Below are 11,720 nucleotides of genomic sequence, written 5' to 3'. Positions count from 1 at the left end.
ATGGTCCTTTTCAAGTCTTAGAATACATCAATGACAATACCTACAAGATAGACTTGCCTAGTGAGTATGGTGTTTTAGCTACTTTTAATGTTAGTGACTTGTCTCCCTTTGTCTATGATGCAGATTTGAGGATAAATCTTTTTGAGGAAGGGGGGAATAATATGGATTAGCCATCACTCATTCATGGAGCTTAAGAGAGCGTGGGAGATCCGTGGTGCTCCCTAGTAGGCCTATCACAATGATTCGTGCAAAGAAGTTTGGGGCTACCATGTCCTTATTCATTAAGAACAAGTTACACAAGAGCTTAATGGACTTGCTTTCAACAAGTGCTATATGGAGCTTGAAGCCACACCTAAACTACTCTCATTGCTTAAGGTGTGTGTTGAAGATGTTGCTGCCTAGTTTGACATTTATGGGCTTGTTTATTACTGCCCATAATTTATCCTTTATTGCTTTATTTAGTTTAGATATTGTGTAAGGAGTATGAGCTATTTTATTGATGGGTCATACCTCATAGGTTAGTTTATTTATGTTTAGCCTTGTTTAACTAGATAGTTTAATATTTTTGGACTTGGTTTGGCCCTTAGTGTACAACCCCTTGCTATGGACTTTTATTTTCATCCAGCCTTGTTTGGCACTTTAAGGTTTAGTTTATCCTTAGTCTTTTAGAGTTATGTTTAGTTTTCTCTATATGAACTCTAGCCATCCTTTGTTAAAAAAACTTTTAATCAAAATTCAAAATTATTCATACTATTTGTGTGCCTTTATTATTGTGGATTGTGAGATTGCATTCTTCCACTTGCATCAAGAATCAAGGTAAAACTTACCAATTTAATTGTGACATTTGTCTTATTTCTCTAATCCTCTATTATTGGTTTTCTTATTATCCTTTGCATTAGGTGCCGTCGAAGGGAATTTATTGTTGATCTTTAGAGCTCCATGAATTTATTGTTGATCTTTGGAGCTCCATCTTGTCATAGAGTTCTTGGACTTGATCTATAGGATTTTGTATCAATTATAGTTAATTAGTATTTAAAATTTTGAAGAAATTACAAAAAAAAAAAAAAAAACTATCAATACATTCATTTTCAGAGTTTAAGTTTTATTTTGTGTCAAAATAGTACGGTATAATATTTCTCCATTAGCAAAAGATGAAAAAATAGCAAATGTCGTCTAAATTTAATAACATGGCATTTAAAAAATAATATAAATTTATTTTTTTAATAATATTTAATATATAAACTAATAAAAAAAGTGAAAAAAATATTTATTTTTACTGCCCTAAAACATAACTCCCTCTCACTCTCTTCTCCCTCACTCCATTATTTTATTCTAAATCTCTAATTTTCAAATCACAGAGAAAATGAGTTCTCAATCGGAAGAGCAAACTCAATCAAGTGAGATGATTAGAGGAAGGAGGAACGTTGTCAAGTGTTGATGCATGCTCCCAGCACTGGTGAGAACAACAATGACCGAAGGCAATTAAAGGAAGGAGATTCTATAGTTGCGGTCAATACCAATATTCTAAGAGGTGTAATTTCTTTGGATTTATCATGAAAATTGCAAAAGTTGTGTTATGGTTATTTCTAGAATGATATCCATAATACAAGACTATGAAGCTGAAATTGATGAATATCATGCAAGGGAGGTAGAACTAGTTTATGAGACAAAATAAAATGAAAGATGTGAATATCAAAATGGAGAATGAACTATGGGGGGTAAAAAATGCAACTGACGACCTGAGGAAATTAGAAGCAGTTAAAAGGTTGTGTAATGTAGAGAGAGAGCCATTATGTAAAAGATTTGGCAGAATATGCGTTTACTCCACTATAATTTTATTTGCAATTATAGTATTTAGTTTGCATATTGAAAATGAGAAGGGAAAATTATATTTGCCTTAATATTGTTGTAAGTTCAAGTGACCTTATGGTATTTGAATGCTCATTATTGAATTATATGATAATAATTGAAGTTTGATATATCGCAGCATATGCAATTCTTTTGCAGTTAATTACATTCATAGTCCTATAGTAAATATCAATGAGACAAAATGACAAGTTCTATCTAATTATATTGAAAATCCAAGTGAAAATATTTATACTAAAGTATTGAAACATCTTGTTGATATACAAATCATGGCTTCATGCCTTCCAAAAGCTGTCACAGCTAAACTTGCCAACATATCCCTAAAAAAAAAGACCAAAACATAATGACAAGTTCAATCAACTGCTTCATGATCTTATTGTCTTTCCACTCAACAATTGAGAAGCAACATCCCATTTGCACTCAAGAAGCAAGTTGTGTATTTGTTGTAGTTAAAATATGTCTTTGGATATATAAATGGATAAGTCTGTTTCTAAGAAACAAAAAAGAAACCAAATTAATTACTAATAACATGATATATAATCAAGTAATAACTAAAAGAAATAGCATTAACTTACCCTTACTATCAATTTGGTCCTTATTTGTTTGTTGGAAATTGACTGAAATGCAGATGCATAAGGATTGACAAGTACTTGTGCATGGTTGTGAGCTACTCCTCATAGTTTATGATCTTATTCTTTTTCTATTCAATATACAGAATATTATAAGAGTTAAAAATAAATATTGGTAAGTTTAAAAATATGAAGCAGTCCCTAGAATATGTAAAGATAATTTTGTATGCATAAACCTCAACATTTGGGGTAGTGTTTATGAATTAGCTGTAGTCTTTAACAAATAAATAAATAGAATTATTAACTAACATAAATGCAATAATTCACAAAAAACAAATTGAAAAAATTATATAACTTGATATCACTTTATTGTTGCCAACAGAAGTTGCTTTTTTTTTTTTCCCTCAATCTTCTTCGCCATGTTGTCTCTCCTGTAATCCCAGTCTTAAATCCCCTTGAATTGTGGTCTATTTGACGACATTTACTACATTTGATGTAACTACCAGCTCTTGTTAATTTATAAGGATTTTTCTCTTCTTTTCTTCTAATCCTTCTTTTCTTGGGTCTTCCTGTAGGTCTTCTAACAATTAGAGGATGAATTTCCATTACATCTTCAGACTATTCTCATTCCTCATTGTTTAGAACAGGGTTGATAATATGATTGTATACTGCTAAATAAATATCCTTATAGAAATACTTGAGTAACATACATCTCAAGCATCTCTTTGTTGTAGAATATGCATGATATTGTATGCTTACAAGGCAAACCTGTAAGGTTTCACATTCTGCAACTACAATTTTTTACAGCCAAGTCAATTTTGTTTTGTATGTCATGCAAGTCAACCACATATTTGTTATTCCCAGTATGTGTGCGAAAGCAGTTTCTACTTTTCATCTTCCTGATTTCCAGCTCTTCTTGGACATTTGGATAAATGTCACCCTTATAGTTCTTCGTTGCATTGTACTTCATATAAAACCTCTTCATCAATCTCCTTTTAATATATTCAAGCAAGTTTAATATTGGTAAGTCTCTTGCATATTTAATATAGGAATTGAATGCCTCACTAATATTATTTCACAATGCATCAGACTTTGGATGATCAGAGAAATGTGATCTTGACCAAGTGTGGGGATCATATTTTATGACCCAATTATAAGCTTTTTCGTCCATCTTGTTTAGCTTGGTCATATGAAATTCCCATGTTCTCTTGTAGTAGCATAGGCTGCAGATCATAATAGCTTTTTGTACTATAATCCTCTAAATATAATCTAGCTCATTTCCATCTCTACCTATTGTATATAATAATTATCCTTCTATATAAGCTTTCAAATGACATCTATCAAGACCAACTATTGGTTTAACTCTACTAAAAAAAAACCTTGTTTCTGAGCTGCAAATCTCACATACATATATTGAAAGACTGTGATTTCTTTATGAATTGATGATGTTTGATGCACTTCTGTAGCAGGACCACATGGAGCATACATAAATGTTGGCACCTTCATACAGCTACCAAGATTTGTATTCATTATTGTTTGTGCATATGCCCTCACCCTTATAAATTGCTCTCTAAAATCGCCATCAATTATAGCTTTTGCTTTGTTTTTGGCTCTATAATATTTAGAGAGAGATATCTCTATCCCTAGTTCTCTCTGCAACTTTTTTCGCATTGTCTTAACATCTTAATTGGAACTTTCTCTAAACACTTCCAAGTATTTTATAATAAGGTATTTGGAACTATGTGATTATAAAAAGCTCTTGGGCAATGATGTTCTGACATGAAAGTTTTAATTTGAAAGATTTCAGTCTTTCATCTTGCTTGCATGAACCCTAAAGCTACACTTGTTCTTGCAAACTGCAATAATCCTTTGTTTATTATTTTTCATTAGCATATAACTATATCCCTTTCTCACTGCACACTCCCTTAAAGCTTTTCTAAAGACATCTCTACTAGTAAATTTCATACCTTTGCATAAAGTAGGATTATTCAAAGGAACATCTAAAATCTATAAATCCAATCTCTTCTTTACTGTCAGATCCCACAAGACTATGTAAATCATCATCTCTGACTGCTCTCTCATTAAATTCTCCAAGTTCTTCTTCATTTAGATTCTTATGTCCATCACATCCATCTTGCATTGTTTCATTTTCTACATTCTCATCTTGCCCTGTTTCTTCAGTCATATTTTTATCTTGCCCTTTTCCATTGCCACCACTTCCCACACACCCTTCATCATCACTACCTTCGTAATTTGCATACATTTTACTAATATCACAATCATTAGACATACTATCTATGTCACTAACATCACCTCCTATAGAATGAATAGAACAATCACTATCATCACTATTAGTGCCAACCCCTTCCACAGGCACATTAGACTCATGACATTCACTCTCAGCAGCTAACCCAGGTCCTTCAGTCTTTGTTCTAATATCATCCCTATTACTCTTATACTCTTTCAATGTGACTAGTAACCTCATTTATATGACCTATATCCACAGTCAATGGAGGATCATATCCTATATAATAAACATCTATATGAGGTTCTCCTTCATTGTAATCTAATATATTGTTTACACTCTGATCATCCATAATTTCTTCATAGCTCTCATCACCATTAAGTCCAGCTATTTTAAACCATTAGTATATGCATAATCCTTCCCATATATCATCAACTGAAATTGAGATAGAAAGTCTATATCCTTATTTCTAGTACATTCAACAAAACCCCCTCGATTAGCATATGAGGCGTATACACCCATAATGCATAATTATTCTTCCTGTAAACAGATATTTCATAAAATGCTTAATAATGTCCAAATACTAAATCACAGAATACTAAACCGGAGAATATAAGTAAAAAACAGAACATGAGCAACCAATAAAATATTGAAAATAAGAAAATATTTAAGTGCGAACAATGTCCAAACACTAATTTCAGCATATGCCCAACATTAAACTTAGTAGCAATATGGAAAATGGGTATATAGGATAAAAAGGGCATTTCACATACCTTGGAGTACAAGAAAATGGAATTCTATTTGACTCTGCACAACACTATTAGTTTACCCTCTTTCCCCTAAACAACGAATTAGAATCAAATTTCCCCTTTCTCTTAATGAAAATGGAGCTCTTGATGAACTATTATCGATTTGGAATCAAAGACCACAAACCCTAACTCAATGCAAATAAATCTTATTGATTTGATGATTCAACAATTTGGGAGATGAAGATGGGTAGATATTAGGTTTTACCTCTCCCAAAACATGGTAAAAAGGAAAATATAATTAATATTTACTTTTTTACATTAAATACTTTTATATATTTTTTAAATACGGGTTGGTCATCGAATTCAACAATATTTATTATTTTGTTTTAGTTTTGCTAATAAAGAAATATTATAAATATTATTTTGATACGAATTAAAATTTAGACTCTAAAATGAAAAACTTTAAATTAGAAAACATATTTTTATAAATTCTCCTAAAATTTTTAACAACGCAAAAAATATTATCAAGTAAAATCACTATAATAGCCTAGCATAAGTATAAAAAGCCTAACATTAGGCTTTTTTTGTTTAGTAAATTTAAAGACAATAAAATAATTAAATACAGTTGAAACTAAATTTTTACATTAAGACAGTAAGACAAGTAGAGCATGATAAAACATTTGACTAGCACTTTCTTTCCGATTGAATAAGAATTAGTCTTTTCCTTTGACAATATCCAAAATTTTAGAATTTAATTTGGACTGAATAAGAATGTCTTTTCCTTTGACAATTTCTAAAATTTTAGAATTTAATTTGGATCGATTTTTGGTATGCGTTTTTTGGAATGTTCCTAACAATCAATTAAAAGCAAATGTTTTTGCTTGTATAAATCCTATTTCAATGAAAACTTACACGTTTATTAGTAGTTTGAATAGCTATCAAGTATTTTAGTAGATATTAGTTATTTTATTAGTTATTAGCCGTTAAATATTACTCTTTCTTGCTTTCAAAATATATATATATATATTACTCTTTTTTGTCTCATAATGCACACTTATTAAAAAATATAATTTTTTTTATTAATTTTCTAATTATATTTATTTTAAATATTAAAAATATATACTAACTCGCAAAACGGCTTGAAGTAAATCATGCTTTTTCTGGGGTCGAAAAAGGGGATTTCTATTTCTTTCATGCGTAGACATTTATATAATACACTCAAACCCGGTCCGGCTTCCACCTTGCGCAGCGGAGAGAATTTCAGAAAGTCATTCTCTCCAACCCTTTCTATCTATCCTTAGACGAAAGAGTGGTCTTTCAGGATTGGTCGTTGTGTGTCACCACCTCCCACCTATCCTACACATTCGATCAAGGTTGTCACTGCGAAGCTATAGTTAAGGTGCACAGGGTTTTACCGTCTAGCCGTTGGTACTCCGCATCTTCACGGAGAATTCAATTTCAAAAAATCAAATTAATACTGTTTGCGAAGAATCAACTGTTTTCGCACCTTAATCAATAGGTAAGATAGCCACTAGCCGGCAAAAGAAAGCCCTCCGAGATGCAAGAAGGGGAAGGGAGTCAAAGACTGATTGCCCTAAGGCTAAGGGATTTTTTGGTATTAAGCCCGGTATACTACCTCTATTACAAAGATTCTTCCAACTGATAATTCGCGATTGAAGTCTGGATTTTCGAGACTTTTGAAGTCGAAGGTGCTATCAGAGTTCCAGAAAGTTTGAAAACTTCCCTCAATTCCATCGAGCCTCACGTATAAAAGCATCTAGGTTGATAAATCCATCGATTGACATATACTTTTTTAAAAATAGAATACTAAGAGATATTTTGAAAGGTGTTTTGAAAATAAAATAATTAAATAGGATTATAATAATCAATTTATATATTATTATAATTTAAAAAAAATAAATAATAATTTTAAAATAATTAAAAAATATATAAATTATGAGAGAGAAAGAATAATTATTAATGATTAATTGTTTATATTAATTCAAAATAAAAGTCTTGAGTATAAAACAAATTTCGAATTGGCTGTTAAATGAAAAATAATAACAAAATATATGAATGATTATTATTCGATTATTGATATAAATGGTAAATTATATAAAATATAAATTATTTTTAAATTAATAAACTAATTACATCTTTTAATACGTCATAAACAATCAAATGTAATAAGCTGATGGTACTACATATTAAAACTTAAAATTATAACAATTAATGACAGTCAAAACACTAAAGGTTAAAAAAAATAACTTTTTAATATTTGTTTTTTCAATCATTAAACACTACCATAAAATATAATCATCAAACATTATTATCAAATATAATTATTAAACAGTAAATAATAAAAATAAATATTTTGATTTAAACCGAAAACTAAACACTTGAATACGATTGTCGAACAGGAACTTAACCACTAGTTATCTCTCTCAATAGGTCTCTTACCGTCATTTTTCTATTCGCTCTTCCCATTGTTTCAACAGTTTCGAGTAAAAATATAAAGAATTAATTATTGAACGTATGTGTTAACACAGTTCATGGAAGAAAAATTATTGATTAAAAAACAAATAATTTTTTTTGAAAAAAATCACTATTAATCCCTTCATTATTCATTCGTTGAATTCAAAATATAAATTTTAAATTTGATGAAGATATAAATTTCTTTCAATTGAATCAAGTGGTAAGTTGATATGCTAAACTCGTAAACATGAAAACCATCTTATTTATAAGTGAAATTAAATTAAAGTAATTTAAAAAAAAACATTTTAAATCTATTTTTAAAAGGTTTTTAATGTATCATATGCAATAATTAAAATTTTATATTAAAACTAAATCGAAATCAATAAAAAAATTTTCAATTGTTGATATCTAAACATAGCATAAATCATTTTAAAAGCACATTATTTTACCTAGTAAAGCAGATGCAAAAACAGAGAAGTAAAATAAATAAAATCGCGACAGTAAACAAAAATGAAGGTCCTCAGCATTTTTGTAACCACGAAATTCATTTTAGGTCATCATTTCAACTAATTAAACATTTACTGAAATGACTATAAATAGGAGCTCAACAAGTTCCACAATGGTTTGTTTAATAATATGATCGTTTGCAATCGAAAACCCACAATCCCAGCAAGACAAACATGACCAAAACCTAGGGACAATTGCTATTCCTCATGGTCTTATCAGTGGTCACCGGGCATGCTTTTAATGATATCAGAATCACCTAAAAAAACAAATCAATAAACACCACAATCAGAACAACATTAACAATGCCGGTCCAAATACAACAAAAGAAAATAATAGCCTTCTGTATTTACCTGGATCAATGATGCTCAGGCAGCACACCCTGAAATATTTGCCACAGGCAGTCCCCAAGTCTACATTGTCTGTAATAATAAAACATTAGGCACAGATTAATATATATATATATAACCTAAATTATAACATTTGACCAGAAGATATGATTTCACCCCTCCTCTCTAAAAGTGGTAGTTTGTTGTAGTAGGTGGTTGTACTAGTGGTAAGAAGATGAGAAAGAGATATGGGCAATCAATCACAACACCAACAAGGCCACTTAGAGCAAAACTTGAAACATACTTGATATGACAAATTAATCTGCAGAATCACTTGCATGCAACAAGTTTGAAGGATATGATCATATTCAGTCTATACTAGAAGAAAGGAACACCTAACCATGCCTTTATAATGGAAGCTGCTTCTAGTTCACAACCATTTGCAGTTTCATGAGACATGCCATATATGACTATCATGCCAACTCATGTATTTAAAAGTCTATAAATACTGTAGAAACTTAGATAGGGCACAGAAGAAAAAATATGGCAGATTTATACTATTTTGACAACCAATCTACAGATAATTTCACCAGTTGTAATTATAGAAACCCATATAAGCATGCATCCAATGACGTGCATGCTATGCATTTTCCTGAACATGCCCTCTTCTTCAAGCATGCAAGATATAGCTTTTAAAAACTACTTATCCAAAGGTCAAAAAGGCAAGGCTATGGTTTCATAGAAACAGAGAAATTTTAATGAACAAAAGGCAATGTGATAATAAGGAACACAAAAGGAAAATCCTATAGAGAGAACCCGAAAAAGAGTTTTAAAATACAAATCTATAACTCAATAAGCTTCCATGATTTCTAGGAAGCCAATCTTTAAGGGCTGTATATATCACAAAAATGGGCCTTCAAAGAAACATGGGTATTATAGCCAATTTACTTACTGCCATTGTAATGGTGGACTCCAACTTTAGCCAACATTGCATAGTACTCTATCTCAGACTTCCTAAGGGGAGGACAGTTGTTGGCAATGATGATCAGCTTCCCTGTAAAAAATCAACATAGATATTTAATTGATGGGACGTTAATAAGCTGACAAAATCTAGATCCCAAAACTAGAACAGCTGATGTTACACGTATAAAATTTCTTCAGATTACATCAATTATAGAATTACAAGAGTACCGAACCTAACTTCACCTAAAAGATTTTTTTACTTTTCAAGATCAGCAACAAATTAATGTCCTCCAAACCTATATACTCAAACAAGATGGAAAATAAGAAAATGATTTTCTATAAGACAACACATTTTATTGTCTCGAACGCGAACATATTCTTTCTTTCCCACTAAAAACAAGTACGTACAAGATAAAGAATCCAGAGGCAACAGTAAACCTGCCTCAGTATAGCAAACAGACCCAGATGGCTGTTTCTTAATTTCGGAAAACAGAGCATCTAGATTCAAAAACTAAAATATATCCAACTAATAAAACCGATTAACAATTGATAACCATTTCACAAATAGGGACAATCAAGACTTCAGATTAGTACATAAAGAAACAAATTGGACATTGACAAGGAAAAAAATTTACCTTTAGAGTTTCTGAGAGATTTGAGTACAGTCTTGTAACCCAAAGTGTATTTTCCACTCTTCATAACCAAAGCCAGCCTGTTGTTGATACTCTCATGAGTCTTCTTCTGCAATGCATCAGATGAGAGCATTGACAAATCAAACTTTTAATCTTCCAATTCAGAATTTAATTACAACGTAATCAAGAACTTGAAAATCAGGAACGGAGAGAGAAACACTTACGGTCTTCTTGGCGGCCACCATGGTTGCTGTTGGGTGCTTTCAAGGAGGGAATCCACTGAATATTAAAGTTCGCTCAACACAGGAAAGAAACCCTAGTTTAAACTAGAGTAACGAATTTATAGAGGTCAGCCACCTATCTAGGGTTTACGCGTGCTTGTGTTTGGTTATAGGAGTATTTTGCACGCATGTCGGATAATCCCTAAACCAGTTATATGTATTCCCACAACTAGATTAGCATAGTGTGTTTATTCCAACTAATTTTTATCTATAGTCAACTAAATTTCGAAATCTATTTCGTTCTCATAATTAAATTTTAATTGATTTTAATAAAACCACTCAAGTTTAATATTTTTATAAAAATTAACTTTAATTTATTATAATAGGTTTTCAGATTATCATTATTTTAATTTTTTTCATATTTCTTTATTTTTTTCTCATTTAAAGAAATTAAAATTTAATTATTAATAAAATTAATTATTTTATCTTAAATTAAATATCAATTTAATAAATTATTAATATTTTAATTATCATTTTTTATATTTATTTGTATTCATTTATTATTATTATTATTATTATTATTATTATTATTATTATAATTTTTATTAAATTAATTAATTCAATTTGAACATTAATGAAACTAATTTTAAGGTTTTAATTTATTTTCTCTAATTAATTTATTTTTATTCATTTAAATGTTTAATAATTCATGTTGAAAATGAAATTATTTCATTATTTAAATTAGTGATAGAATTTTATTTTTTAAAAAATAACAATCTTTAAATAATGTTGAAATAAATAAATAAATTTTATTTATATTGTATTACTTGTACAGTTAAATAATTACTTTCAAAGGATTTAGTATTATATATAAAAGTAGTCGAATTTTCGCATCGTATTTAAAAAAAATTAAAGTAATAAATTATTTTAATACTAAAAGAATAATAATAATAATAATGATATACATTATTCCATAAATACAAGTGCAATTAATTTAGTTTTTCAAAAGTTAGAATTAATATTATCATTTTATACTTATAAAATCCATATTGTTCCATTGATAATTAAGAAAAATAGTGAGAAATTCAAAAAAGAATGTTAATAAATAAAGTGTCACTTTCTTTTCGCTTTAGTTTAGATAGATAGATATGTATAAGTATAAATATA

General features: G+C 29.7%; 1 protein-coding gene and 1 long non-coding RNA gene across 2 annotated transcripts; both read right to left on the bottom strand.

The window, feature by feature from the left end:
• Window positions 1–1,967: 1,967 nt before the first annotated feature.
• On the bottom strand, window positions 1,968–5,700 carry LOC110614196. Its single transcript, XR_002487747.2, has 3 exons — window positions 5,454–5,700; window positions 2,442–2,566; window positions 1,968–2,356 (listed from the first exon to the last, which is right to left on the bottom strand). It is a non-coding gene; the product is annotated as an uncharacterized LOC110614196 (long non-coding RNA).
• Window positions 5,701–8,405: 2,705 nt separating this feature from the next.
• On the bottom strand, window positions 8,406–10,715 carry LOC110613043 (60S ribosomal protein L30). Its single transcript, XM_021753961.2, has 5 exons — window positions 10,557–10,715; window positions 10,336–10,441; window positions 9,690–9,791; window positions 8,762–8,830; window positions 8,406–8,667 (listed from the first exon to the last, which is right to left on the bottom strand). Exons 1-5 carry the CDS (start codon window positions 10,575–10,577, stop codon window positions 8,627–8,629), a joined length of 339 nt encoding a protein of 112 aa, XP_021609653.1. The 5' UTR covers window positions 10,578–10,715; the 3' UTR covers window positions 8,406–8,626.
• Between the last annotated feature and the right edge of the window lie 1,005 nt (window positions 10,716–11,720).

Source organism: Manihot esculenta, chromosome 4, assembly GCF_001659605.2.
Source record: "Manihot esculenta cultivar AM560-2 chromosome 4, M.esculenta_v8, whole genome shotgun sequence".
NCBI classification, from domain to species: Eukaryota; Viridiplantae; Streptophyta; class Magnoliopsida; order Malpighiales; family Euphorbiaceae; genus Manihot; species Manihot esculenta.
This window is presented reverse-complemented; position numbering and strand designations above follow the sequence as displayed.